The sequence below is a fragment of the Oryctolagus cuniculus genome, chromosome 3 (genome assembly GCF_964237555.1).
Source record: "Oryctolagus cuniculus chromosome 3, mOryCun1.1, whole genome shotgun sequence".
In the NCBI taxonomy this organism is placed as follows: Eukaryota; Metazoa; Chordata; class Mammalia; order Lagomorpha; family Leporidae; genus Oryctolagus; species Oryctolagus cuniculus.
The window spans coordinates 175,334,230-175,361,504 of record NC_091434.1 but is presented as its reverse complement, the minus strand read 5'-3'; the positions used below and the strand labels follow the sequence as shown (position 1 = coordinate 175,361,504).

The window sequence follows — 27,275 nt, the reverse complement described above, 5'->3', positions numbered from 1 at the left end:
TTTTTAAGAATTGTTAGATCAAATGAAGATTCTTTTGTCTAAAATTTTTCTAAATAATATTAATTAATAAAGATGACAGGAAATCCACTTCAACTCAATGCAGGACAACCCCATTAAGGCAATAATAATGATTATCCTATTGACAGTACTAGTAGTAGTAGGAAAAGCAATCACTATTTCTTGGTTGTCCCATGTACCAGTCTCTTTTCTTAGTGCTTTTTAAAAAGATTTATTTATTTATTTGAAAGGAAGAATGACCTACAGAGAGGGAGAAAAGGAGGGAGGGAGGGAAAGAGAGATCTTCCATCCACGGGTTCACTCCCCAGATGGCCACAATGACCACGGCTGTTCAGGCTGAGGCTGGGAACTTGGAACTCCATCCAGGTCTCCAAGATGGGTAGCAGGGGCCCAAGCACTTGGGCCATCTTCCATCGCTTTCACAGGTGGATTGGAAGGGAGTGGATTGGAAGCAGAGCAGCCTAACAATGCAATATGGGATGCCAGTGTCTCGAGCAGCAGATTAACATATTGCACTATTCCACTGCCTCTTTATACTATTTTACAGGCTGTAACTTATGCAAAAAACACCCCTGTGTGATAAAGCAGAGACAGAGAGATCAATAAGAAATACAGTTGGCTGGCGCCGCGGCTCACTAGGCTAACCCTCCGCCTTGCGGCGCCGGCACACCGGGTTCTAGTCCCGGTCGGGGCACCGGATTCTGTCCTGGTTGCCCCTCTTCCAGGCCAGCTCTCTGCTGTGGCCAGGGAGTGCAGTGGAGGATGGCCCAAGTACTTGGGCCCTGCACCCGCATGGGAGACCAGGATAAGTACCTGGCTCCTGCCTTCGGATCAGCGCGGTGCGCCGGCCGCGGCGGCCATTGAAGGGTGAACCAACGGCAAAGGAAGACCTATCTCTCTGCCTCTCTCTCTCTCTCTCACTGTCCACTCTGCCTGTCAAAAAAAAAAAAAGAAAAAAAGAAAGAAAGAAATACAGTTGACATATAAACCCATGTCTACATGATTCCCAAGCCCATACTTTTTTAACACTATACTAGAACTGGCTTTAAATAGAACATGGATTAGTTGGTCTGGTCAGATGCCATAGAGACTCCTTCCTCAAATAAGCCGGTACACCATCTTACATAGAAAGTGGAGTTGGAAAACTAACTCAGCCAGGTTTCTACAACATCTTGTTAGGGAACACATGAAAGGTGCAGAAAGTAAAGTGTATGCCATGTGATCTCAGATTTACAAAACCTGTGATGCAAAACCTTTAAAAAAACTATGGATAGAGTTATGCCAAACAGGAATCAAAACACATAACCTACTGCAATTTTGAGAAAAGTTACATTCATTTTTGAAACATCACATAAGATGATAGTCTCCTTAGAAAAAAAAAATGATGGAATGTTCTGGGGAGAAAACACTCATTTTTTACATGACCCAATGGCATTTCCTGGGTGTCATGAAATCCTTACTTTTGGAATCAAAGAGAACTAAGAGGTCCAACTTGAAATCCAGTATTTTTTGGAGCACACACTATCATACACCAGTGAAAGTTCCCCTTATATTATTTAAGTAAATATGAACACAACCTCCTGTCTTTCTGTGTTATCATCCTTCCCTGCGGTAGCATGGAGCCCAGTCTGAAATTCACTGAAGCACAGATGAATTATTTAAAAGTGTGTGTCTTTATTACCCTTGAACTTTCTGCCAATAAAGAGTAATCTGAAAAAGCATCTAGATGTAAACACTCCTGAAATTTTTAATATCAGAGGTTGTTCAAGCCTTTATTAAAGAGAACACTGTTGGGAAGCATTAACTCTTTTTAGGGATGTCAGAACAAATAAAGAAAGTTGACCTCACTAGCCTAGGGCCCTGCTCTTGAAATTGCATCTACTGTAACTTCTTCCCTTTGGCTAGTTGGGTTTTTATACACTCTGGGTGATAAGCTCAGTCTTGGCTGTGCACTACAAGCATACTCCACAGAAGGGAGGGGATCACGAGAATGATGATGAGCCATTTGATCTCTCCAGCATCTTCCCTCCCAGAACCACTTTGCCCATTTACAGGCTCTCTACTGGATTCTCAGCAATTCGATGATGGCCTAAATTTCCACTTTAATGGAAGACCAGCTTATGCTTAATTCTATGAAGAGTATAGGTCAATATTTTATTAGACTCTTATATCATTGCAATGCTTTGATTTCTTGAAAGTATGTGAGTGGAGGAGAGGCCTCCATATTTTGGAAACTTGCCCCATGAATTTGATCTGTTATGAGTCAGGGTTGAGTTGTATTTTGTCTTTTTCTTTCACAATCCCATGTATCCAGAGAAGCCATTGGTATACACATCAAAATCTCATTAACTCATTAGTTTTTGCAATCTCTCCTCTGGTTTTTAGGTCAGGCTATGAGACATTGACCTTTGGAAATGTATTTTAGAAGGTTTTCATTATTTGATTTTGAGCAAAAAGCAGGAATATTTGAGTTGTTGCCAAAAAAAAAGTAGAAATAAAATATCAAAGCCTCCTAGTTCTCACCCTTACCATTGTCTTCAAGCCTGCCTGTAGCTCAGCACTCAGCCCACCACTACCCTCCAAGTCCAGGCAGCTCTTATGTAAGGGCCTGGTTCCTCGGAGTGCAGTAGAAGTGTGTGCTAAAGAACCCACCTAAGGAAAAAGTCTTCAAGAGGATTTAAGACTGTTCCCTTCACAATGCACTTTCCTTCTACTTAAAGCCATATAAGGGTCACTAAGAATTTAACATGATGACATCCAATGGACATTATCTCTTATCCTTGCCCACAGCCCAGCCCACTGCTTGGTGGGAAAGGCGCGAGAGGCAACCATTCCTTAAACCTGACAGTGAAATCAGGTGGTCCCATCTCCCATTCCATAAACTCACTTAATGATGTGGAGCACAATTGAAACTGGTTCAACTGTAACCAAAATAAGTTTGAGGGCAATAAATATGTACTGAGTATCCACCATATGAAAGAAGTTTGGGTAGACAATGATGAATTGGTGTGCCTTTTTCCTTCAAGGAGCTTATTTTTTGGAAGAGGAGAAAGGAGGTAGACACACATACATATTACTTCAGATAGTAAAAACCTATTCCACCTAATTCTCCTTTAGTAAAGACTTAAATAAGTTGGTTTCCCCTTCAATGTGTACATAATATAAAGGGGATAGAGCAGGAGAAAATATTAGCGGTTGGGGTTAACAATAAAGCTATAGCCCATAAAGCAAGATTTCCCTTTGAGGATGATCTAAGAGACCCCTGAATGTTGAGATTGTTGAATTCAAAAATTCTTACTAAGACATAAAAATAAAAAGGAATTCTTATTACCCATGCCCTCCACTTAATAGCTCTGTGTTTCCTAGCAAGTTACTGAAATATGCTTTTTTATTTCTAAAATAAAAATAAGTCCATCTATTTTAATGAGGTATGTGTGCATGTGTGAGAAGTAAAAATATATATGAAAAAAATATCCAGCAATCTATGGTCCAATAAAATGCTAGCTTCCTTCCCAATTCCCTTTTCTGTCTTAGAAAGCAAAAGAATAAGAAACAACTGTCAGGGCCATCATCAACAAGGTCTTTAGGACTAAGGTTTCTTGCCACTGATTCGCAGTTCAAACCATTAAGTGTGTGCTCAGCACCTGTCTATTTGCAGTGTGCAGCATGGCTATTGCCTCCATGAGCCCCCTGCAGAAGAGGCTATCAGTCATACAGATATGTACCAAGTGCCAGTCCAAGTATGAGCTTGTGCTGTGGAAGCAGGGAAGAAGGGGGAACGAGTCACCCTGGGGAAGGAGGAATCGAGCAGATGCACAGTGGTATTTGAGCTGTACCTCAGAGATTTTCCATGGGCCACTGGGAAGAGCACATTGTCTTATCTGTTTTTCACTACAGGGATCTGATATTTGCTTTTAAGGCATTCATAAAAAATATACAGAAGATCAGAAAAAAAAAGTCCTAGCCCATCAAACCCATCTGATCTGAAGCAGAAAAAGACTCATAATGAATATGTCAACACGTCCAAGTTTCTCATCTGTTTTCTAAAGCAATTTCATCTGCAAATGAATTATGTACTCCAGTGCTGGCTAGGACCCCCATTCCTACTCTTCGCAAAAATATGTTTACTTCACTTTACATTTCTTACAGCTCAGTGGGAATGCAGTTGTAATGTAATATCTGATCCAGTTTAGAGTTTGAGATGTCAGCTCTCTCTCGCTCTCTCACTCTCACTTTCTGCTCTCTCTCCTTTTCCAGTTTACCTTTTTCCAGTTTACACCCAAAGCTTCTAAGCCCAATATTGGGAGTTCACTTTTTATTTTTATTTTTTTTTTATTTTGCCAAGCACATTAAGTACATAAGTCATCTCTCAAGAAAGAAGATAAGGTTCTTGGATTTCTATTTTGTCTAGAGTAAAAACTGAAGTCCAGTCTGGGAGGCATTATATTGTTATAGCCATCTGCAGTGCACTCAAATCACTCTCAAAGACTGTAATTCTCAAAGCTATTTTTTAGTACAATAGGCAGAGCAGGTTGTTTCTTATGCACGGGTAACTGAAAGCAGGTTCCTATCTCACATAAATTTATCTTCCCTCTGAAAAGTAAATGTAACTCAACATGTGGTCTGCGGTTTTGAAGGGTTGTGCAGTGCCCTTCCACTCAGGGGAGGGAGAAGTCAGCAATGGTATTGAGTGAGAGGATTTTGATGGACAGTATCCTGCCTGGAGCGACTCTGGAGCTAGTGTTAAAACGCCCTCTAGTGGTCAATAGCTATAACCAGTGAGCGTGGAGAGTAGAACCTTCCTGGTGAAGTTAGCCTGGATGTGATTTTGAACCAACACTTACCTAACCCAGAGTCATAGGTTACAGTGCATTGTTAAGCATCTAACTTAAAATACTGTGGTGGCAGCGGGACTTGGCTTTGCCTATACAAATGAAAGCTCACTGCTGTGTTCAAAGGATACAAGGATTTTTTTCTGACACTTGCTCATCTCACTTCTCTATCTCTGAGCTCTGAATACACAGGAGAGACTCAAGAAGTGTTTGCTGAGTGACTGACTAAATAAATGAGTCTAGTTTCTAAATCAGAGATGCTGTGCACAGTCATGAGCTTGGCCTGTCTGAGGGAGCAGAGAGTCCATCTGCTTTCTGAGATATTTGCTTCCCAGTCTTCCCCACTTATCGCCAAGCAAGCTAAAAGAATTCACCCTTCTCTGATATCTTTGAGATGAGGAAATATGATTGTAATGTTGGAGAGCATGGTAGTGGAAGCCCCCTGTGTGGGTAGAAGGCAGAGTCTGGGGCTGGTGGTTCAAAAGAGAAGAGAAGAAAGGACATCCCAAAGGAAGTGGAAGTGAAAGACTCAATACAACCGCTGAGTAAATGCCTGCAGCCCCATGCGAGCATTCCCCCCCCAGGATTGCCACCCAGGGCCACCAGCAGAAGCTAAACTGTGAGAAAGGGCAGGAGAAATCAGCCTGTTCGGCCAGCTTGACTGCGATGCCCTGTGAAGTGTCTGAAGGACCTGGATTACAGCCCCATTGTATCTACCATTGCTTGTGTGCATTAACCCCAACAGGTGCACCTCGCAGATGCACAGTGGGGTCACCAGGAAGTAGTCGACAGGTGTCAGTAGTCTCTGACACCCAGGCAATCTCTGAAAATGTGTCCTGCAAATGGGGTAGATGCAAAGGGGAACAGGGGCCACAGACAAAGAAGACATCGAGGGAGATGGGGTCACAGTGGGAGAGGGGAGGTACCCCACGCTCCACTCCTGCCCAGGACTGTCTGTGAAAGTGCTGGGCACTATGCCAGCCGAGCTCTCGGTGAAGAAGCCTGGCCTCTGCACACCCCCAGGCCCCCGGGCCATCCTGCTCGGTAGCTGAGTGTCCTCTTCCACAATGCAACCTGATGGCTGGGCCTCAGCTTCCTCAACTGTAACTAGAATACGTGCCCACAGACATGTGTGCAGGATCATTGGAATAGTATGTGTAAAGTCCCTAAGGTGGGCTCCGACCAGGCTTCCAGGCTGAGAAGCCCGTCTTGTGACAGCTTTAACATGCGTGTGCACACACACAGTACACATTCGCACAGGGCCAAGTCCCGAGAGACGTGAACGGATGCTGCCCTTGCCTCTCAGCCCTTCTCCTGCCTCTCTGTTTCCCACTCCTCACCACGTCTCCTGAATTCTCCCAGCCCTCCCCACGTTCCGCTTCTAGGAACAGGCTCCAAAGGCAGTGTTAAAAGGCATTGGTGTTTCGAGGGAGCTGAGCTCTGCTGATCTCTGTAAGTCAGCAGAACTGGGCATCAAGTCGAGCCTTCAGGCCCATGGCATGTCCTCCATATTCTGAAGCGACTCTCTCTAAGATGATTTGCCTGATACACCTTTCTGTTCTCTCACCTGGAACATAATATGGAGGTTATCAGTCCTCAGATGATGCCAGCTTCGACTCCAGCCTGAATATCCCTATTGCTGCCAAAACCTACTGGCAAAGTAATATTTATAGAGTCAATACACTAAAAGGGATGTGTTTGCTGAGTTGCTTTTCTGTATCAAGGACTTTAGCTATATTATAGTTAAAATCAATAGGAATGTAACCTTTTCAACCGCATAAAATGAATTCATTTTTATTATTAGTCTCTTTCTGCCATTACAGTGTCATGATTATAAGAGGAGCCGGGTCAACTTATGCTTCATTGAGAGACCATGAAAGAAACAAACTCAAAGTCATTTAAATACTGACACCAGTACATTAAAAAGATCAATAAACTAAAAGCACCCAGGTTGCTTTACTTAAGCACTCCACATATGAGAACATTTTGTAACCATGATTTGAGCAAACCTACAAACCTATAAGATTAGCCAATAAAGAAGAAAATGAAATATGTTTAGAAGTGCATGGCCCTTAACTTTAGTCTGATCAGAGATACTGCATTTCCATTTTCTCCCAGTATTTTGCAACATCCTCAGACAAAGACTCATTGATCGTGAATACCATTTACCTGGGGAAACCACTAGGTCCCTGAGTTGGGGAATGAGGGTGATTGAAAGCACAGCTGCACATCTATAAAAATAAGAAGCACAGATCGGGACACAGTGAGGGGAGTCGAGACTGAAGGGGGGCAGGGATCAGGACGTTTTCTTTCTCATGACAGATACTGGGGTATCTCACTCAGAGATTATTAAAGCGAATATTTACTACTGCCTCCTGGGGCCTGGAGTACATAAAACTTCTATGTGCATCAGGGTCACCAAACCTGAATATGAGAACATCCTTTTCTATCTCCTTGCCTGAATATGAGAATAAAGATGATTGGCACAAACCTCTTCAAGTCCTTTCCTAAAAACTACAATGTAATTTGCAGACTGTCATCTTAATGTCTACTCAGAGAAATGTTCAGGTCAGCATGGTCTTTACTGGCTGTGAGTCGGGCCCCTGCTTCTATCACCAGGATATGTGAAACACATGATTTTTCTCCTTTTTTAAATTTTCATTTTTTTAATTTGCAATGCAGACAGCAAGACAGAAACAGAGATCTTCCATCCACTGGTTCATTCCACAAAGGACTGCACGAGCCAGGGCTGGGCCAGGCCAAAGCCAGAAGGCAGGAAGTACTTCCGACTCTCCTGTGTGGATGGCAGGAACACAAGTACTTGAGGCATCACTGCCACTTCCCACAGTGTGTGTTAGCAGGAAGCTGGAATCTGAAGTGGAGCCCAGACTCAAACCCAGGCACTCAGATTTAGGATGTCGCCATACCAAGTGGTGTCATCACCACTATGCCAAACACAGATCCCTCTTCTTGTCAAACATGATTTATTGTTTTTTCTAAGTATAAAATTAAATGTACTTACTGTAACAAGTTCAGGAAAGAACACAAAGGAAAATTATTTATTTGAGATTCCCACTGACAGCCAGGCCGTCCATTCTTTCACAAAACCCATGTCACCTAGTAGGGACATCGCTACTACAGTGCTCTGTCCTCACTCTCTGCTGGTTTGTTCCCATGCAGGCATTTTCTTTTGCCTTAAAATGAAATTCCCTCCTAACCTGGAAATAGTTACCTATGCCTGCTGTCAGCTTTTCCCATTCTCTCTCTTTAATTTTGTTGAAGCGCAAATTGCGTTCAGTGAAACGTACACACTTTATGTAGGTGGAGGGGTTTTGACAAACATACATACCCCTGGAACCACCACCACAGGCCAAATATAAAACATTTCCAACCCCAGAGAGCCCCTTCCAACCATTCCTGCAAGCAACCACTGACCAATTCTCTATTTCTATCCCTATAAAACCACAGATCAGTCCTGCGTGTTCTACAACTTCACACAAATGGGATTGCAGGGCCTGTAGTCTTTCGCCTGGCTCCTTTCCCTCTGCCTAATGATTCTGAGAGTCATCCTTCCTCTGAGTTTCTGCACTTGTTTCAACTGCTGAGTGTGGCTGCAAGAATGAATATACCATCACCTGCTTACTCCAGTCACGTTTGGATAGATGGATGAGCATTTCCGTTTTGGAGATATCATGAATGAGATTGTTGTAAACATTTGTACACATAAGTAAATTTTGACCTTTTTTTCATTTCTGCGGGGTTATTGTCTAGGAAAGGAATTCTTTCCAGCAAAGCAGAATTCCGGTTGCTCCATGTGTCTCCCAGCACGTGACACTGTTGGTCTATTTAATGATAATTATCCAAGTGTGTCGATAGTAGTATCTCATTTTGGTTTTAATTTTCAGTTCGCTGCTGACCAGTGATGTTGAGCAAATTTTCTTGTACTAATTGACCATTGGTAAATCTCCCTTCATGGAGTCTGTCCGAGTCTTTCTTGTTCTCTTACCTGCCTCCTTTTCCTAAGTTTTAAGAGATTTGTATAGCTCCTGGGTACAATTCCTTTGCTAGATGCATGTATCCTGAAGAATTTCTCCTCCATTTTCCCTGGTATCTTCTCCCTCTCCAGCTATGCGCTGCACTCCCCTAACGCTCTGGTCAGCAAGATCCCTACTAAACTCTGTTGCTGATTTGCAGCCTTGTATTACCCTGGGTAAAGGCACAGATGACCCCGTGACTGCGAGAGCACCACCTCCTCCTGTCTCTTTCTACCTAAGCACTGCTTCTGCTCAGCCCCCTTTGCCTGCTGCACTTCATCCTTACCATCTTCCCTTGGCGGACTTCTGGGCTCAGTAATCTGTCTTCTATTTCTTTCAGTCCCTTGGTGATCTCGTCCAGTGTACATTCTCACATCTTATTTATATGTCCCAAACTCCCAAATGATTAACTCAACCCAAACTTCTCCATGAACTCCAGATTCATACACCAAACTGGCTACTGGATTTCTAATGGACAACTTGATGGCTATTAAATCTTTCAAACACAACATCTTCAAATCTTGATGTGCCTGGCTTAATTATTTTCATGTGACACCAGGAATGAAATAGTTAACTGCCATAACCAATGATACTGATGCATCCACCTGTGTTGTCTTCATTGTGTTTGATTGTATTGTGATGGTGTAGCGTTGTCAGACTAAGAAAGCTCAGGAAAAAAAATGTTTCTAGTTTTGCTGAAGATTGGCCTTGTTAATGGACAGCTTTTCCAACAAGCCATCATTAGCTGTTATCAGGTGTTAACATCTGTTTCAGGAATATGGCCATATATTTACATGTCAGAAGATTTTTTTTTAATTTTAGAGTACTTCTAACTTAGTTTGTTTAAATTATTTAGCAATTTAAAAAAATCCCAAATCTGATATCCCAATCTGTCACATCCCCATAACCTGCCTTATCTGTTAATTTTTCCAATTGTAGTTGACAGGTACTCCATCCTTCCAACTCCTCAGCTCTCGTGCCTTGGAATACCCTGGAATATCCCTCACTTCCTCTCACGTGTCATACCCCATCTGTCAGATTGGCTCTACCCTGAAAACACCCCAATTCTGACCAGTCTCCCCCCTCGGCCAGCTGTTGCATGAGCCTGTGCCACCATATGCACTAAGTAGTCAACTAACAGGCTCTGAACTTTCTCTGTGGCCCTTGCATGTGTGTCTCTTCTCCTCAACTACCCGTTCTTTTAAACTATGAGTCAGATTATGTTACTCCTACACTCAAAACCCTTTCACAGTTCTCATTTCTCCCAGGAAAAGCCCAAGTCTTTGCAATGGCCTCCAAGACCCCACATGAGTTAGCCTGCAGTCCTCTCTCTGACCTCACTTTGTACAGCTCTAGCTCTTCTCCTTGTTATTCCCTCTGGCTTCATGCCAAGAAGTCTCCCACCTTCAGGGCACTTTTACCTGGAGTGTTCTGGGCATCTGCAGAGCTACCTCCTTGCATAAAGACCCTGCTCAAATCTCCTTTTTCAATAAGGCTACTCTGATCACCTATTATAACACTGCAATCTGGCCCACCCCTCTCTTCAAGTCCAGTCCCTCTGACAATGCTCTAAGTTGAGGGGAAAGGTGAAGTTTTATCACTTTCTAGTATGGTGGATATTCACCTTTTTTCCGATGTTGCCTCATGTTCAAAAGAAAGCTACATGAGACCAAGGATTTTTATTTTCTGGTGGTGTTATTATTGTTGTTGTTCCTTGAGTATATCAGTCAGCTTTCCACCACTGTAACAAATACCTGAGAGAAGCTACTTGTGAAGGAAAGTTCTATCTTGGTTCACAGTTTTGGAATTTCACAGTCTGAGACCGGGGAACCCCGTTGGTGCAGTTTCTGATGAGGGCAGTGGATAGCAGAACATGTGCAGAGGGAAGATCCCATGGTGAGCCATCAAGCAGTCAGAACAACTGAGCCCAGCTCCAGCTTATGCAACCAACCTTCTTATAAAACCTACCTTCTGGGGGCAAACCTCCAGTGACCCAAGGGTGTTCACTAGGCCAGCTCCGAAGCACCCTAATTGGAGCAGGTATTCACACTCTCCCAGTAGCAGCACACTGAGCCTGATCCTTTAACACATGGGCCTCTGGGGGACACAAAAGCTAACATCCAAACTATAGCTCTGATGTGTCTCAAGTACCTGGAACAGTGCACAGCACATAATAGGTACTTAATAAAGATGTATTAAGGGAAAAAATGAACCTACGGTATTACTAGGGATTCCTTCTCACATGATAAGCTCTCAAGCAAATTTTCTCCCATCCCTGCACTGGTCCTGCTCTGTTGTTCTGACTCTCTGGCCATGGAGGCCATTGTCTTTGGTTCCCTGGCAACTGGCTCTTGGTTGGGTTTGGCAGTAAGGCTCTGCCAGGAAGATGAAAGCTGCAGACAGGAGAGGCCCGGGTCGGTGTTGTCCCCTTCTCTCTCCTCTTTCCTTTCTGTCTGTGCCCGACTCTAGCCCTCTGCTTGCAGACACTGCTCCTTCTCATCCCCAGCCCCAACCTTACAGCTCCATCCTCCGGTCTCTCAGGTCTAGGGATGATAACACCTTCCTGCCTGTGGGAGTCCCTGGGTACTCACATTCCCTCAGACAGCCCCTTACCCCTGCCTGTTTCTTGATAGACACATCCTCCACTAGTCACCTTCCACTGAACAGGGTTTGGGTGAACCATCTCCCTGTCATGACCATGACTGACATGCCAGGATTGTCTTAAACCTGAACCCAGCCCTGTCAAGATGCTGTTGACTCTCATTTCATTCACTCTAGCCACAGCTTCTAATCAGTGTGTAATTTTTTAACCCTTGTTCTGTTATTAACTCATCCCTTGAAAAGACATCCAGAACCAACTACCAAGAGTTGGGCCACCCTTCACAGGTGGAGGGCACACTCCCCGTAAGACTGCCTCACCCCTGCAAGCTCAGGGGTCTCCAGGCCACCTTCACTTCCAACTGGCTGGCTGCAAAGTCTTCCCTCTACCCCCAGGTTTTGCAGGACTTAGGATTTGGGAGAGCATGATGCTTACTATCACAGTTTTGTTACAAAGGATGCAAGGAGGTATCCCAAAGGGAGAGATGCTAGAAACAAGATCTGAGAAGGTTCCAAGTGCAAAAGCTTCCTTGCCCTCGGGACACGCATCAACACACAACACGCAACACGCAACAGTATACGGAGTATCACAAACAAGGGACGCTTTCCTGACCTTCATGGTCCAGAGTTTTACAGTGGTTTCATCATGTAGGCATGACTGATTGAATCATTGCTGACCTCCAGCCTCTCTGCCTTCTCTGGAGGTCAAGCTTAAAGCTCCAACTCTTTAATCCCATGTTTGATGAAAAGACAGACACATCCTTATATGAAGACCCTAATAAGGTAGCCCTTCTCTCCTGGGTCTAACCATTCTTCTCTCCAGCTTTATTTTGGCCCAACGTAGACACGTTAGCTTCAACCAGTTCCCTATTCCTGGATGTGTTCACTTCTAAGCATCAGTCTAAATCCTGTATTCTGCCTGAATTCTGCCTCAATGTCCCTATGTTGCATTATTCGGTTGCTCTGACCTGCAGAGGTCCCCAACCCTGCTGCTGCAAACCCAAGCCTACCACAGCCACCAAGACAGGGGTCTGTGGGGCGTGGGCAGAGCCCATCTTGTCCACCTGTTGGGATCAACAGTGCATCAAGTTCTCCCCCAGACACCTTGTCAGAGTTTCTCTCTGTAACACACCCTCCCCTGTTCATGTTTGCTGCTGTTGCTAGTTGGCAGGCCTTGTGGCTGAGCAGACATCTAATTTGGGAATTCAGCATTAATTGCCTCCCACTCTGGAGCCTAACATCATCCTACTCTTGCCCCATGTCTTAGAACGCATTTTCCATACCCAGGTCCTCTCCTCAGTCTCATATTCTCAAGCTCCTGGGATTCCTCCAGCCATCTCCATGAGTGAACTGCAGGTCTCGAGCTCCCCAGGGTCTCGATCAGATCATGTTGGGCCACAGTCTTTCCCTGTCTGGTGGAAATCTACCCCCTCCCCAGGATTTCCAAAGGCCCTTCTGCTTCTTGGCTATTTCCTCTGTGGATACTCTCTGATCTACAACATAGCCACCCAGAATGTAATGGCACCTTCTCTGAGCTATGAGACAGACAATCGCCTGAGACTGAAGCATTCACTGAGGTGTCACCTTGCCAGAACAATTCAGAGTCGTGGGGAGAATACAACGTACTGAAGAACAAATCACTGAGCGCTGTGTACTAGGTAGTCTCGCCCTCAGAAGTTCTGTTAGCTTTGTTAAAGGCTTCTCCCCTGCACTGCTGGGCCTTCTGCTTTCGGATTCCTTCTGCTTGTCTCACCACCATCTCCCCCACTGCTAAGGACAGCACGTCGGCTCTTCCAGGATAGTCTCAACATTGCAGGCCCAGAGCAAGCACCAAACCTTGAATTTGATCTCTTTATAAGGAAGCTGTGGTTACAAATCGCATCAACAATAAACCTCTGGGAGTGGTGCAATAGATAGATAGATAGGTGCTTACATACATCCATACACACACAGAGACAGGAGAAAGAGGAAGAAAGGAAGGAAACAAGGAAGGGCGAGGGAGGAAGAGAGAGGGAGGAAAAGGGGGAGAAAAGAAGGAAGGCAAGGGGAGGAGTGGAGGAAAGGAGGAAGGGAAATAGCCTGAGTCATATATGGATCAAATCCAAACTTTGCATCCTGGTAGTCAAAGTCTTCCCCAATCTATCTTCCGTTTACCTCCCCTTGTCTTCTACCATTTCTTCCCAAAACACATCCTAAGGACCATTGAGACTGGAGACCACAAGAGCTCAGAGAGAATTAGTTTATTAATTGTTCCTTCTAAATGCTTCCACTAAGAACTGAACCAGGGTGACAGTTATCCTCTATAGTATACATTTAAGAATTTGGGGTAACATTTTGCATTTTGTTTTCATGTATTGTGTTCTAACATTATTCCCTAGTTGTCTTATAAATCACATTTCTCAAACATGAAAGCACAGCCTTTGAACCCAGCTGCAAATACCTCCTAAGGCTCATCATCAGCTCAAGTCCAGTCCCAGGGCATAGGCAGCCAGAGAGCGGAATCTTGGGAAAATCCCTGCCTAGCAGGAAGGGGTTCCAGGAGTCACATGGTGAATTGGAAGTGGGTGTGGTCAGACAGGTCTCTGGGCCTTACGCTGAGGTTCTCCTCTTCCTGTAGGGGGTCTGACCCTCTGTGGTCAGATCACTCAGGCCCTGGTGGCCTATGGGGTGGGTGCATTGCTGGACAGAGGTAACCGTCTCAGGACCGTCACAGCTACGGCTGCGAGCTGCTCGCTGCTCCAGGTCTGAATAACCATGTACTTCTGTGAGGGTTCATCTGAAAAGGGAGCCCTGTGTCTGGGCAGTCTCAGTGAGCACCTGCTTAGGAAGGGTACAGAGGGGTCACCCCCTTGACCACTGACTGTCCCAACCTCAGCAGGTCAACACCACCGACAGCACTCACCTCACCAGGCAAAGCTGTTCCCTACCCACAGTCCACAGTTTCAATTTTGTCGAGGGCCTTATGAAACTTCTCCCGTAAAGCTCATCCAGGAATTCACCAGGAACCAAACTCAATAACCCCTGGAAACATGTGCTTGACACTTCAAGATTACAGAGGCAGATAAAGAATAAAATCACAAAGGCCTCAGTCATTCTTGTCTCCTCTACATTGTTTCTGACAACTCTTCCTATTCAAGTTTCCTTCTTCTTTTGTCAGTTAAAATAGCCATAATGATACCGCAATTTCAGCAGTATGTGTTAATATCAATTCTCAAAAGCAATTCCTCCTAATTTTGTTTTTCATTCCTGTGTGTTTTCTTCCTTCCTTTCCCCCACACATGTATCTGTTTTATTCTTATACCTGGGAAGCCTTTTTACAAATTATCAAAATGAGTCTTGCTTTGAGCTCTTCAGAGGACGCATACCATATAAAATTAATTCATTAGTGCTTATTATGTAAATTATTTTCCACAGTAGCCCTATGTGTTAGGACTAAAGTTGATGATTATTGAAATGATTATAAATACTAAAGTATATCAAAACCATGAACTATTCTAACACTAGATCTCTAAGAAGAAAATATGAGATCAAATTCCTAGATACTAGTTCAGACATTGTCTCTTTAAAAAAGATTTATTTATTTTTTGAAAGGCAGAGTTATAGAGAGGCAGAGAGAGAGGTCTTTCATCTACTGGTTCATTCCCCAGATGGCTGCAACGGCTGGAGCTGGCCTGATCCAAAGCTAGGAGCCAGGAGCTTCTTCTAGGTCTCCCACACGGATGCAGGGGCCCAAGGACTTGGGCTATCTTCTACTGTTTTCCCAGGCCATAGCAGAGAGCTGGATTGGAAGTGGAGCAGCTGGGACTAGAACTGGCACCCATAAGGGATGCTGGCACTGCAGGCAGTGGCTTTATCTACTACACCACAGCACCAGCCCCCAGACATTGTCTTTTAAAGCTTTATATTCATCTTCTGAATTTTTATTTGCAAGTCAAAGACACAAACCAGAAAAGTGCTAATTTTTTTCTAACCAGATCCCTTGAAACAATTATGTAGGAATTGGGCCAGCATGCTATAAATGTCTTTGAAATTAATGCTATTAAAGAAATGCTATATCAGCTGTGAAATGAGAATTTCTCCTCCCATTCATTAATGTTAAAAAAAATACAGATTGAGGCTGGCGCCGCGGCTCACTAGGCTAATCCTCCACCTTGCGGCACTGGCACACCGGGTTCTAGTCCCGGTCGGGGCACCGGATTCTGTCCCGGTTGCCCCTCTTCCAGGCCAGCTCTCTGCTGTGGCCCGGGAGTGCAGTGGAGGATGGCCCAAGCAGGGCTTGGGCCCTGCACCCCATGGGAGACCAGGATAAGTACCTGGCTCCTGCCTTTGGATCAGCGCGGTGCGCCGGCCGCGGGGGCCATTGGAGGATGAACCAATGGCAAAGGAAGACCTTTCTCTCTGTCTCTCTCTCTTACTGTCCACTCTTCCTGTCAAAAAAAAAAAAAATACAGATTGATAAAAAAAAGCAGTTTTCTAGTTTCTTTTCTTACTTGTCTGCTTTTTATTTATTTTTTAATGGACATATCATAATGTCTTGATTTTTTTCTTTTTCTTTAAACACATCATGCTGTCAGTAATGTTCAGTGCTTTTCCAGTAGGTGGAGTGTTAGACTAGAGGAAGTAGATCAGAGGGTGAAGGTTAATTTTTCTCTCTATTATTTTGAGAATTTTTTGATATAAAACATAAATCACCTAATGGGTTCACTAATTCTTTTAATTGCATCAATACAGAAAGATTTCAATTGCACTAGACCTTAAGAGGCAGATATATTGTACTGATTACATTACCATAATAATGATAGCATAATGACAATAGTAATAAGTACTTATAATACCTCCCATTTTAAAATTGCTTATCAAGCTATAAGAGAAACCTCCTGATATCTTTGAAAGAGCAATCATGCATGTGTACAGCAGAGAAAGATCTGTCTCATGAAGCCTTTATTTCTTGAGTCTCACACATTTCTAGAAAAGAGCGCCCCCGTGAGTGTAACATTGGTCAAGGCTGATGCCACCGCTGCTAGTCTGGGAAACTGAGCAGGTCACTAATTGCCCTAGGACCCCATTTCCTCTTCTGTGTCTGTGAGAAGAAGGTGATAAACTAGCTGTCCCTACGGCCCCGCCCTGCTTGAAGCTCAAGAATGAACCTGACCGTTGTTTAAGCATCTCCCTACAGCCAGATGTCAGGAGCCCAACTTGCTGCGATGTTTAGGTATCCTTGGCAAAAGCAGCAATGTTATATGAGCTGGGTCTCAAAACTGGAAGTGGGAGGATGTTGCCCCTAAAAGGCGAGTGACCCTCCTTCCCCACTCCCTCCGTCCCCGAGACGCCACAGCAGAGTAGTGTCCTGGGCGGGCCCCTTGCAAGTGGTCTCCCACGCTGGATCTCAACAGGAGATTCTGCTCAAAGGCCTGGAGGCCTGGGAAAATCGTATACTTGTTTTCAACAAAACCTTCAGTATCATCCGGCCCAACCTCTTTGCTTTACGAAGAGGGAGGCTGAAATCCAAGGAGGAGGCATAGCTTACTCAACAGCAGAGCCGGGCCTGTCTCCCAGCCCCACACTCCCTTCCCCAGACCATCGCTCCTCTCTGAGGCTAGAACTCTTAGGTTGGTTTGCAGGAGCCTCCGCAAGACCCTTGCAAGGAGAGCAAGAAGTCACAGTCCTGCTGTGTCTCTGTGGAGCCAAATGTGCTAGACGAATGTGTGTTAACACCAACCACTTTTTCTCCTCCTTCCATTCCCATAATTGGCGATACATGTTTGAAGAGAGCTCCCAGCTCCCATTTATAAGGTGTTTTCTTTTTTTAAAAAAATATTATTTATTTGCGAGGCAGAGTTATAGACAGAGAGGAGGAGAGACAGAGAGAGAGGTCTTCCATCCGCTGGTTCATTCCCAAATGGCGACAATGGCTGGAGCTGGGCCAATCGGAAACCGGGAGCTTCCTCCGAGTCTCCCACGTGCATGTAGGGGCCCAAGCACTTGGACCATCTTCACTGCTTTCCCAGATCATTACCAGGAGCTGGATTGGAAGTGGAGCAGCCAGGACTTGAACTGGTGCCTCTCCTGACAAAGGCCAAGGTCATATCTATGTGCAGTAAACTGCAGCTTGCCCTTCACTGCTCACACACCTCCACGGCATGCCATCATTACCAACCCAAGTATGAAAGCCTGGCTGTTTCTCTTCTGGTGCATGGCTCTTCTACAGGATAGAGTGTTTCTTGAGCTCTTTATCATCCTGAAGTGTCTCTGTATGTCAGCAGATCTACAAGCAGCCTGGACCCAAAGCAGGCTAAGGTACAAAGCAGCGTGACTTCTAACTGGGCAGCCTCCCAGAGGGTGACCCCTCATTGATATCCCTAGTTGCTCTTGGGGTCGGAGGGACAATCAAAGCCCTGGCTGGCTGGCTGGCCCCCACCAGAGTGAGCTTGTGCTTCTGAGCCCTGTGGTGCCCAGGAACAGGTGAGGCTGAATTCAGGCCTCAGAGCTGTCGGAAGTATCCCAGGCACACCCGTTCAGGGTCCAAGACTAATGCCCAGACAGGCAGTCCCCTTCACGCAGTCCCCAAGGATGGAGTCAACCTCACCCAAACCTGTGGCCGCACAACTCTCTGGGGGCTTCAGCCAACTGAGTACTTCTGAGGGAGACCTCCTTCTGAGAACAGAAGTTCTAGTGGAAGGAAGAGCTAGGGCTCCCATATGTTACACTCACACACACTCACACACAGAGACAGACAGAGCCCTGATGTGGCTGAGCTCGTGACGACTCATTTAATAATTAAATGTATGCGAACGCCTGACATGTTACAGGCCTGTGGCATGTGGATCACAGGTCGACAGGAGATTCACTAGTGATGTGGCAGAAAAAGACAGCCATAAGGCCAGTGGCGAGGTGCCATCCCCCTGCTTCCGGTGTCTGGGTCCAGTTTCCTGCTGCCCGCTTAGCCCCTGAGCATCACCTGATGGTCCTGCTTGCTGTCAAGCACTGTGCTAGCTCCTGGGGCTAGAGAGGCAGCTGCTCCGGGTCCCCGCTGAGTTACACTCTTGGCTGGGGCAGAGAAAAGGCAGGGCTGCGGCACTAGACCTGGTGACACACCCACAGCGCACCCTGCTCTGTCTCCCACTGCCACCAGCCTTCATTCTTTGTCCTCTTCATTCATGGGAACAAAGTGACTTGGAAGTCGGGAAGAAGCAGAAAAGATTTAGCTGAGTTTACCTTTGATCCTGGGGCTGGGCCCTGCTCCATCCTGCTCTCAGTGCTGAATGGCCCTGGGTGTGGGGCTACCCTTGTCTCCTCAGCCCTGGCTAGAGATGAAGGTGGAAGGGAGAGATACAGCCTCTCCTCCGACAGGCTTGGCTGTGATGGGGAGACATGGAAGAAAGACACGAGTTGATCTGATCATCGCTTCTCCTACCTCGGGACGTGGGGTCCAGCTCCTCCTCTGATCCCAGGTCATCCGCACTGAGTAGTTCTTCTTCACTCCTTCCCCCTCCTCTGCGTTTCCTCCCCCACACAGAAGCCGACTGGTGAATTCCCTTCAAAGTCTGCCATCGCAAACTGTGGCTCAAAAGCAGACGTGAACTGAAATTGCAAAATAACACCTGAGCAGTCATTAAAGCTTTCGATTCAGTGTGTAGGACACAAGGCCCATCCTGAATCAGTTTGCTTTTAATGGCTTAATGGCCAATGTTGAACAAATTAGTGTTCCCTTAAGGTTGTCCTGGGGCACATGGAGTCACAGTGTTTAATTTTAATCACACAATCTCTTATTGCCTCTTAACTGCCGGCGAAATGACCACCAGCTAAATGTACAGCAAAATAGCTCACTTGGACCCCAAAGAAATTACCTTGAAATGATTACGCTTCACCGTGGCTAATGCACCAGGGTTCATTTGAGAAATGATGGCCACCTGGCTATGCCAGTGGAATTCTACTTGGAGAAGATGCTGTTTCCTTGGGCGCTTCCCAGGAGCCTCTCTGGCCATATCTGATTGATGGCATTGTATCTTGAGTGTAACGAGTCCAAGTGTAGGACTTACTCCAGTGAAGCATGCCTGTGAGATGGGAGGAAGAGGAAGGCACTACAGAATTCCCTGGAGGCACCTGCCTTGGGGGCGGGGGGAAGTCATGTCCACAGAAGGACAAACTCAAGGGTCTCGGGCTGCATGGGAGGCAGAACTTTTCCTGTACCCTCTGAGGGGCTCCAGCGGCCCCTGCGAATTGAGTTTCCATGAGAGGAGGCTCGGGGGGGAAATGCAGACACACTGTCACAGCAGCTGTGCAAAAGCAGCTAACACACGGGGAGGCCGGAGATGCACTTCCCAAGGCTGGCTTGTGCAGAATCCTGTGCGCCTCCAGCCCCATCTGCAGTCCCAGCGATGCTGTTTCCTTCCTGGGAGGGGAGGGCGTCCCTCACCTGGGATTTGCTGTTTGTCCTAATTTCCGCAGGGAAAGGGCAGGTCAGGGTCACTTTGCCTCTGTTATTTTTCAAGTGCCTTTAGCTCAGAACAGTCCGCATGCCATTGGGAAGGCGTGCTTGGAACCCCTGCAAGACCTCCCTGGCCTGGAGCTGCCGTGGGAGCAGCAGACCACCTGGGCGTGTGGGTGGGCAGAGACACCTTCCAAACACGTGGGCATGCAGGGACACACAGTCACTCAGTTGACAACTGACACGAGGGGACCCACATACCTTGATGTGCCATGGGTGACTTTAAGAGTGAGGAAGGGCTTATTTCGGGAACTGGGCTGGTAGGGGGGTGGGTTTAAAGAAGGGGGCATCTCTACTTGAGAGATGCAAGGCAATTGAGAAACTGAGTCTTGCCGTCTGGGAGGTGGGAAGAATGGAGGAGCCTAGAGCTGCTACGGAGACGGAGAAGGTGACAGTGATGTTGGATGAGCAATTGCTGGCACTGTTGGTTTCCTTTCGCTACTGCTATCACAGATAACCACAAGCAACACACATGTATGACCTGGCAGTTCTGGTTGTCAGCAGTCCACGCGCAGCGTGAAACCACTGAAGTCAAGGCGTCCCAAGGGCTGCTTTCGCCGGGGCCCCTGGGAGGAGCTGCGGTTTCTGGTCCTTTTCCAGCTTCTAGACAGGGCCTCATTCCTCGATCTCATCCCCACGTCACTCCAGCCGCTTGATTCTAACCTTGTATCTCCTGCTCCTCTCTGACCTGCATCCTGCAAGGGCCCATCAGATAATCCCCATCTCAAGGTCCCTGCCTTATTCACATCTGCAGTGGCTGTGGCCACGACAGGTGACATCCCCCCACGATCTGGGAAGAGGACATGGTTATCTTCGGGTGGCCATTGTACTGCCCACCACATTTCCACTCAGGTGGTTGTAAGCTGTCTTGGCGGTGGCTATGGAGGGACCCTGTCTGATGGTGCTAGTCTTTGTCTTTGGCAGAGGACACCGCCACCTGGTAGTGACACCAGGCAGACTATCAGCTCTAGATATTTTTCCTTCACTGTCCGTTTCAACCAGCTTTCCGGGGCTAAGCCTGCTCTAGCCCTCTCTGGTCACAGCCCTCCTTCTTGGGCACAAAACAGGCAGGAGCAGGAGAGAGAGAGGGAGTATGGAGGTCAGGGAAAGTGAGGGACTCCTCTGCCCTCTTAGCGCCCACTCCATGGTACTGTTTCCCCTTGTATTGTAAAATCGCTTTGTGTTCTCATGGTTAAGCTCTGTGACTATTGCAGGCTTTCTGTGTGTCATTAGCGTTGTTATGCTTTCCATTTCAACTGCTAAGAAACACTTTTCTCACTAAACAATTCAGATTAGAATTATATATCATTACCCACTTAGACGCCTACTCAAGGTTTTTTAAATTAATGACTTAATTATTAAGGAATTAAGACTGGGAATGCTTATCATATTTTTAAATAAGTCCAAACCAAGCACATCACTGACACACTTTATGGCAGAATCAAGACTCAAAAACTGAGTAACCATTATTGTGTTTCAAAAAAAGGAATAACATTTTTGGTAAAGATTATTTTATGTTTTATTTGAAAGGCAGAGTTAGAGAGAGAGAGAGCTTCCATCCACTGATTCACTCCCCAGATGGCCACAACAGCCAGAGCTAGACCGATCCAAAGCCAGGAGCCAGGAGCTTCTTCCAGGTCTCCTACATGGGTGCAGGGGCCCAAGGACTTGGGCCATCTTCCACTGATTCCCAGGCACATTAGCAGGGAGCTGGTTTGGAAGTGACACAGCCGGGTCTTGAACCAATGCCCGCATGGGATGCCAGCATCACAGACAGAGGCTTAACCTACTATGCCACAACACCAGCCCCAAGAATAAAATTTTAATATAAATACATGTAAACGGCAGTATTTTGGTCCAAGCCATTCACTGCATAGGTTTAGGAAGGAAGGAGATAAATGAGGAATTTCATTTTACTGTGCACTCAGTACAAATAATGTAAAATGCTGCCAGGACTGGACCCACAGAAGCAGTCCAGGAGAGGGACAGGGGCTGTTCTGCCATCAGCCCACTCCCGAGTGAATTCCTGCTGGGCACTGCTTGGTGGCATTCACAAAGTCCACACGTTTTCACCGAGAGCCCACCACACGTGCAGCACTGTGCTGGACCTGAGGACACGACACATCTAAAAGTCTAAACACAGGAACTTTAAGTTTGTTAAGTACCATGTTAAATACCACAGATCCGTCCAACAGAGCACTGATCAGCTGTGGCAAGTGGTAACTCAGTTGTATTCCATTGACACAAAAAGAGTCTCATGGCATCTCATTGAGTTAAAAAAGATTAGAAAACATTTATTAGTTGGATTCCATCCCATTTTTTATTAAAAGAACATGCATACAAAATTGACAATTATTAGCAAGTGTTATATTCCTGCAGATGCCTATTATTTTTTTCTACACTGAATATATGCCGTATATATTAACTTTTAAAGTTCTTTAACACAAAGTAATATGGTTATGAAATGTAGGAAGGTTTCCAGGAGACCATCACAGGGTGGCCTGGCTAGGTGGCCATTGGTGAGTGTGGCCTTGTGCTGTTGGCCATTTCTACGGCTGAAGTGGAGAGGGAGCGGTAGTGACCCACATGTGCCACCAGATGGCGCCAAAGCAGCTTGAGGCGGTTCAGCGGCAGAAACTGAGCCGCCTTTGTGCAGACGGAAATTCGCGAGATGCAAAGTATTTATGGTTCTCCAATGACATAAGCATTTTGTCGTGATGCGTTAGACTTTGTAGAAAAGTTTATGGAAAGTTTATGTAGAAAAGTGTATGGAAAATATGGAAAAGCTGCAGAGATTCCAAATTTTTCTGTGCCCAAATAAGCATATCTTTGAATTCCATGCTCTGCTGACTCTTTGACGTGCCCTGTGTACAGGACAGAGGCTGTGACCGAAGTTTCCGGGCCCCCCTTCCCCGCCCCCTGGATTTTATCTTAAACACTCACGCACAAAGACTTCCCAGTGCCAGCTGCGCAGGTCAGACTCCCAAGTCCCTGGGCTGCGCCGGCGCCTGGACTCCTAACCGCGGCCCTGCAGTGCCAAGTTCCTGGCAAGCGGTAGGCGCAGGAGCTGGCGCTCACTTCCCCCGCGCCTTCCTGCCCCTGTGCGCTCGGGCGTCCCGGCCTCCTAAGGCCCCGCAGTCCACCAGGCAGGAGCGCCCACGCTGGCCTCCTCGCGCGCCTGAGCAGGTGGGAGACTCCAGAAAACCGAAGCGGCCACGAGTGAACGGAGAAAAGGCCCGGGACCGTGCAGGAGCTCGGAGTTGGGGGAAAGACTGGGCGCCTGCACCTGCTGTTGACGGACAGCTCCGGGAGCGCCGCGCGGGCACACACAGGGCCGCACAGGCCGCGGGTTCCGCGGCACCGCGGTTGCCGCTGGTTCCTGGGAGACGCGGTCCGCAAGGCGGACTTCCATCCGCGGCTCTTCCCTCGAGCCCCGCGGAGCGCCCACCGCGCCAGCCTTTGTCTCCCGCGGCGCCCACGGCCGCCCCCTGCCCGTGGTAAGGAGGAACCACCCTGGTTGAGAAGCGCCCTGGACTTCCATCTCAGCCTCTGTCCTGTATACAGGGCCCTCCAGAGGGTCAGCAGGAAGTGGAATTCAAAGACCTTGATTGGGGCGCAGACAACTTTGGAATCTGCAGTTTTTCCATGATGTTTTCCATACACCTTTGAAGACCCCTTGTTTGCAAGGATTTCACAATATTTTTGCACTCAGCTTTCCATTCCGTTGTCCGTGAATGTCTTGTGCCGTGGTGTGTGTGTGTGTACATCCAGTGGCTACATTGCTGCCAGCTGGTTTGTACCTAAAAGTGGAGAAAACTGCTCAGGGGAAGGGTCTTGAAGAAGACTATGCTAAGACCAGCATTGAGCACAGGCAGGCATTGCATATGAGGGCCGGTTCAAGTCCCAGCTGCTCCACTTGCAACTCAGCTCCCTGCCAATGCGCTAACGGGAAAACAGTCGGTCCAAGTGTTAGGGCCCCTGCCTCCCACCTGGGAGGCCAGGATAGGGTTCTAGGATCCTGGCTTCAGCCTGGCCCAGCCTAAGCCATTGCAGCCATTTGGGGGGTGAATCAGCAGTCAGCCGATCTTTTTGTCTCTTCCCCTCTTTCTGTATCTCAGCTTTTCAAATTAATTTTCCAAAAAAGAAAAGGAAACTCGTTGCTATAGATGTGCCATTTTCCATCTCAGAGACCAATACTCAAGATTGAGTCAGGCAACTTTTACGACACTTACGTGGAGGATCTTAATCCAGCAAGTGAATGAGCCCCAAAAATGCGCACCAGCTGGGGAAGGTTGGCACAGTTTTCACTTACTAAGCTCACGCACGTTGTTCTCAGAGCCCCGGTGAAGGAGACGCCCCCCCCCCCTTTTCTCAGGCTGGTATTTCACAGTCCCTGCTGCAGAAGGAGATATCCCAAAACCGGGGTTCTGGCATCATCCCCCAGCGAAGACCTGATTCTGCTAGCAGAGACGGCTAGGATAGGGGTCCTTGTCTTCGCACAGCAAGGAATCCAGGCATGAGACAGCACAGTGGTGGGCAGAGTAGCAGGGTTTAATGGGGCAGGGTGTCCGTCAGAGCGGACGGGCGCCTCTCCAGATGGAATCGGGTGCACAGCCAGCCATTCAGCCGGGGGAAGCCACGTTATGCGAGGCAGGCATCTCGGCAAAAGCCCAGGACCCGAGAGGCCTGAAGGCAGTGCCCTGGTAGACGGCGTGGGTGTCTGCAAAGGCTGAGAGCTGAGGGCGGAAGGCGTGCGCCTGGCGAACCGGGCGTGCATCTCGGAAAAGGGCTGAAAACAGTTTGCTTTAAGACTGGGGCTTCCTGTTGTTTGTTCTTCCCGCTCAGCCTCTTCCCCCCAACAAGCGGTTTGCTGGGTGTGAAACAGGTAGAATTCCTCCCAAGGTTTTATCACCTGATCTTAGCAGACTGGGGAGCCCACTTGGCACTGGGCAGAGGGTTGTCCTGGTGTGCCTTCCTCGGGGGGAGACTGTGAAGGTATTATTAGACTGGGTAGCCCACTTGGTGCTGGGCAGAGACAATTCTGGGGACTTTGTTGCCATAGGTTGGGGTGGAGGGAGGCTGGGACCTCTTACAAAGTTATTGGGGTGCGTACAGGGCTTTGTAGCGTAAAATACTGTCTTGCTTGCAAGGTGTGCTTCTGAGGCTGCTAGGGGCCGCTAGGTTCCCCTCCGTGGGCACTCTGTTTTCCTCAGGCCCCTCTCACACCTAAGCTGATTTCCAACTGCCTGCCTAAGCAATCCAGCGCAGGATAGCTAAAACGTGTCTCTTGTTTTCTTCCTGCAGCTTGACCACTATCCCACACAGAGTTACCATCTGCCAAGTTCATCTGACACACTCTTCAATTCTCCCAAGTCGCTCTTTCTTGGAAAAGTTATCGGTAAGCATGTGGTTCTTGGGATATTAGTGTGTACTGAGAATGTGTTTTGTATCAGAATTACGTTAGATTTGCTTTCTAAAAGTACCAGGTTAATTCCCCTCGCTGGGTCAGAATATCTTCATGCGAGAAAAGTTGTGCTGCTGTTCTCAGTGAGGAACAGGAGAAGGGTTAACAGATCGTCTTTGTGGTGAATGGTTCATGTGATACATTTTAAAGCCACCCGTTCACCTTTGAAACACGTTGTGATTGGTCTAGGGACTTCTCAGCCAACACAGAACCAATGTGACTTGGGATGTGCAGTATAAACAAGACCACAACTCTCTCTCCATGGTTGCTCTTTATATATATATATATAAATAAGAATTATTATTTAATTACAAGGCAGAGTGACAGAGAAAAACAAGTATTGAAAGGGATTTTGCACCCACTGGTTCACTCTCCAATTACCCACAACAGCCAGAGCTGAGCCAGGCTGAAATCAGTAGCCAGGGTCTCTATCGTGGTCTTTCACCTGGGTGTCCGGACCCAAGTACTGGAGTCATCAGCTGCTGCCTCCCAGGGGCGTCAGCCGGAAGCTGGATTGGAAGGGGAGACGGGACTTGATCCCAGGCGCCCCCATATGGGATGTGGGCATCCCAAACAGCAGCTTAACCCACTGAGCCACCATACCTGCCTCTGCTCTGGGGTTCTTTATGCAGTTTGTTCTTTGGTTTCTTCAAGACATCTCCCTGCTAGCAATATGTAATGTAATTTCTCTAGGCGCATCACATGTTCTCTCTTCCTCTCGCAAAGTTACCTGCTGTTCACACATCGGAGGACGGATAGGAATGAGGCAGTCGAGAGAGACCACCCTTCCCTATGTGTGCTTGTGAACTTGGGAGTCACCTTTGCCCTGCTCCTCTATAGGCAATTAGTAGGCAGATGGAAGCAGTTAAAGATATTTAAGTGTTTAATGTGAAGCCAGTGAATTATTTTTTAGTATATATTGTGAACCCAAAATGGAAAGACAATGGTATTGTGCAGGCTGGGCTGTCAGTCTTTGTCCAGTGCATGTTAGTGATCAGCATAGCATTAATGCTGAAAAAAAAAAAAAAAAAAAAAAAAAGATGGGGTGTGGAGTTAGAGAAAATGAGGAGCAAGAAACAAGAGATTGAACCTATAATGAAAATAATAATGTGCACTTGTGTAACACTTCCTGTAGGCCAGGTTCATTTTAAACACTTTAGGTATATTAATGCATTGAATCTTCAGAACGATACCGTGAGGTAGTTATGATTATTGTCTCCAGTTTATAGAGAAGAAAACTAAAGCATAAAGGAGTTATTAGCTAAGTGGCTCTAGGAGCTGATTCAAGTGGCAGAACCGAAACATGAAGCCAGGCAGTTAGTGATCGTGGTAGCTATTAATTTCTTTGCTCTCATCTCCGTGTTGGTTAACTTGGAATTGAGAGAGGAAGGTTCTGGCAAGAGATACAAGAGCTCTTCAAAGAGCTCAAGGAAATATGCATTATGGAAACACTATGTGTGGATTGTGAAATTTTTCGCACCAAAATAAGCTTATTTTTTAATTCCATTTTTCCACACACTTTTTTTTTTTTTGACAGGCAGAGTGGACAGTGAGAGAGAGAGAGGTCTTCCTTTGCCGTTGGTTCACCCTCCAATGGCTGCCGCGGCTGGCGCGCTGCGGCCGGTGCACCGCGCTGATCCGATGGCAGGAGCCAGGAGCCAGGTGCTTTTCCTGGTCTCCCATGGGGTGCAGGGCCCAAGCACCTGGGCCATCCTCCACTGCACTCCCTGGCCACAGCAGAGGGCTGGCCTGGAAGAGGGGCATCCGGGACAGAATCCGGCACCCTGACCGGGACTAGAACCCGGTGTGCCGGCGCCACAAGGCGGAGGATTAGCCTAGTG

General features: G+C 46.9%; 1 protein-coding gene across 1 annotated transcript in view; it reads left to right on the top strand.

Moving 5' to 3' along the window:
* The window catches only part of CNTNAP2 (contactin associated protein 2), a 2,389,242-nt gene that overhangs the window by 2,198,207 nt on the left and 163,760 nt on the right, over positions 1 to 27,275 (top strand). The window contains exon 21 of the mRNA XM_008258071.4: positions 25,275 to 25,368. Coding sequence (XP_008256293.2) covers positions 25,275 to 25,368 — 94 coding nt within the window. The remainder of the gene's footprint in view (positions 1 to 25,274; positions 25,369 to 27,275) is intronic.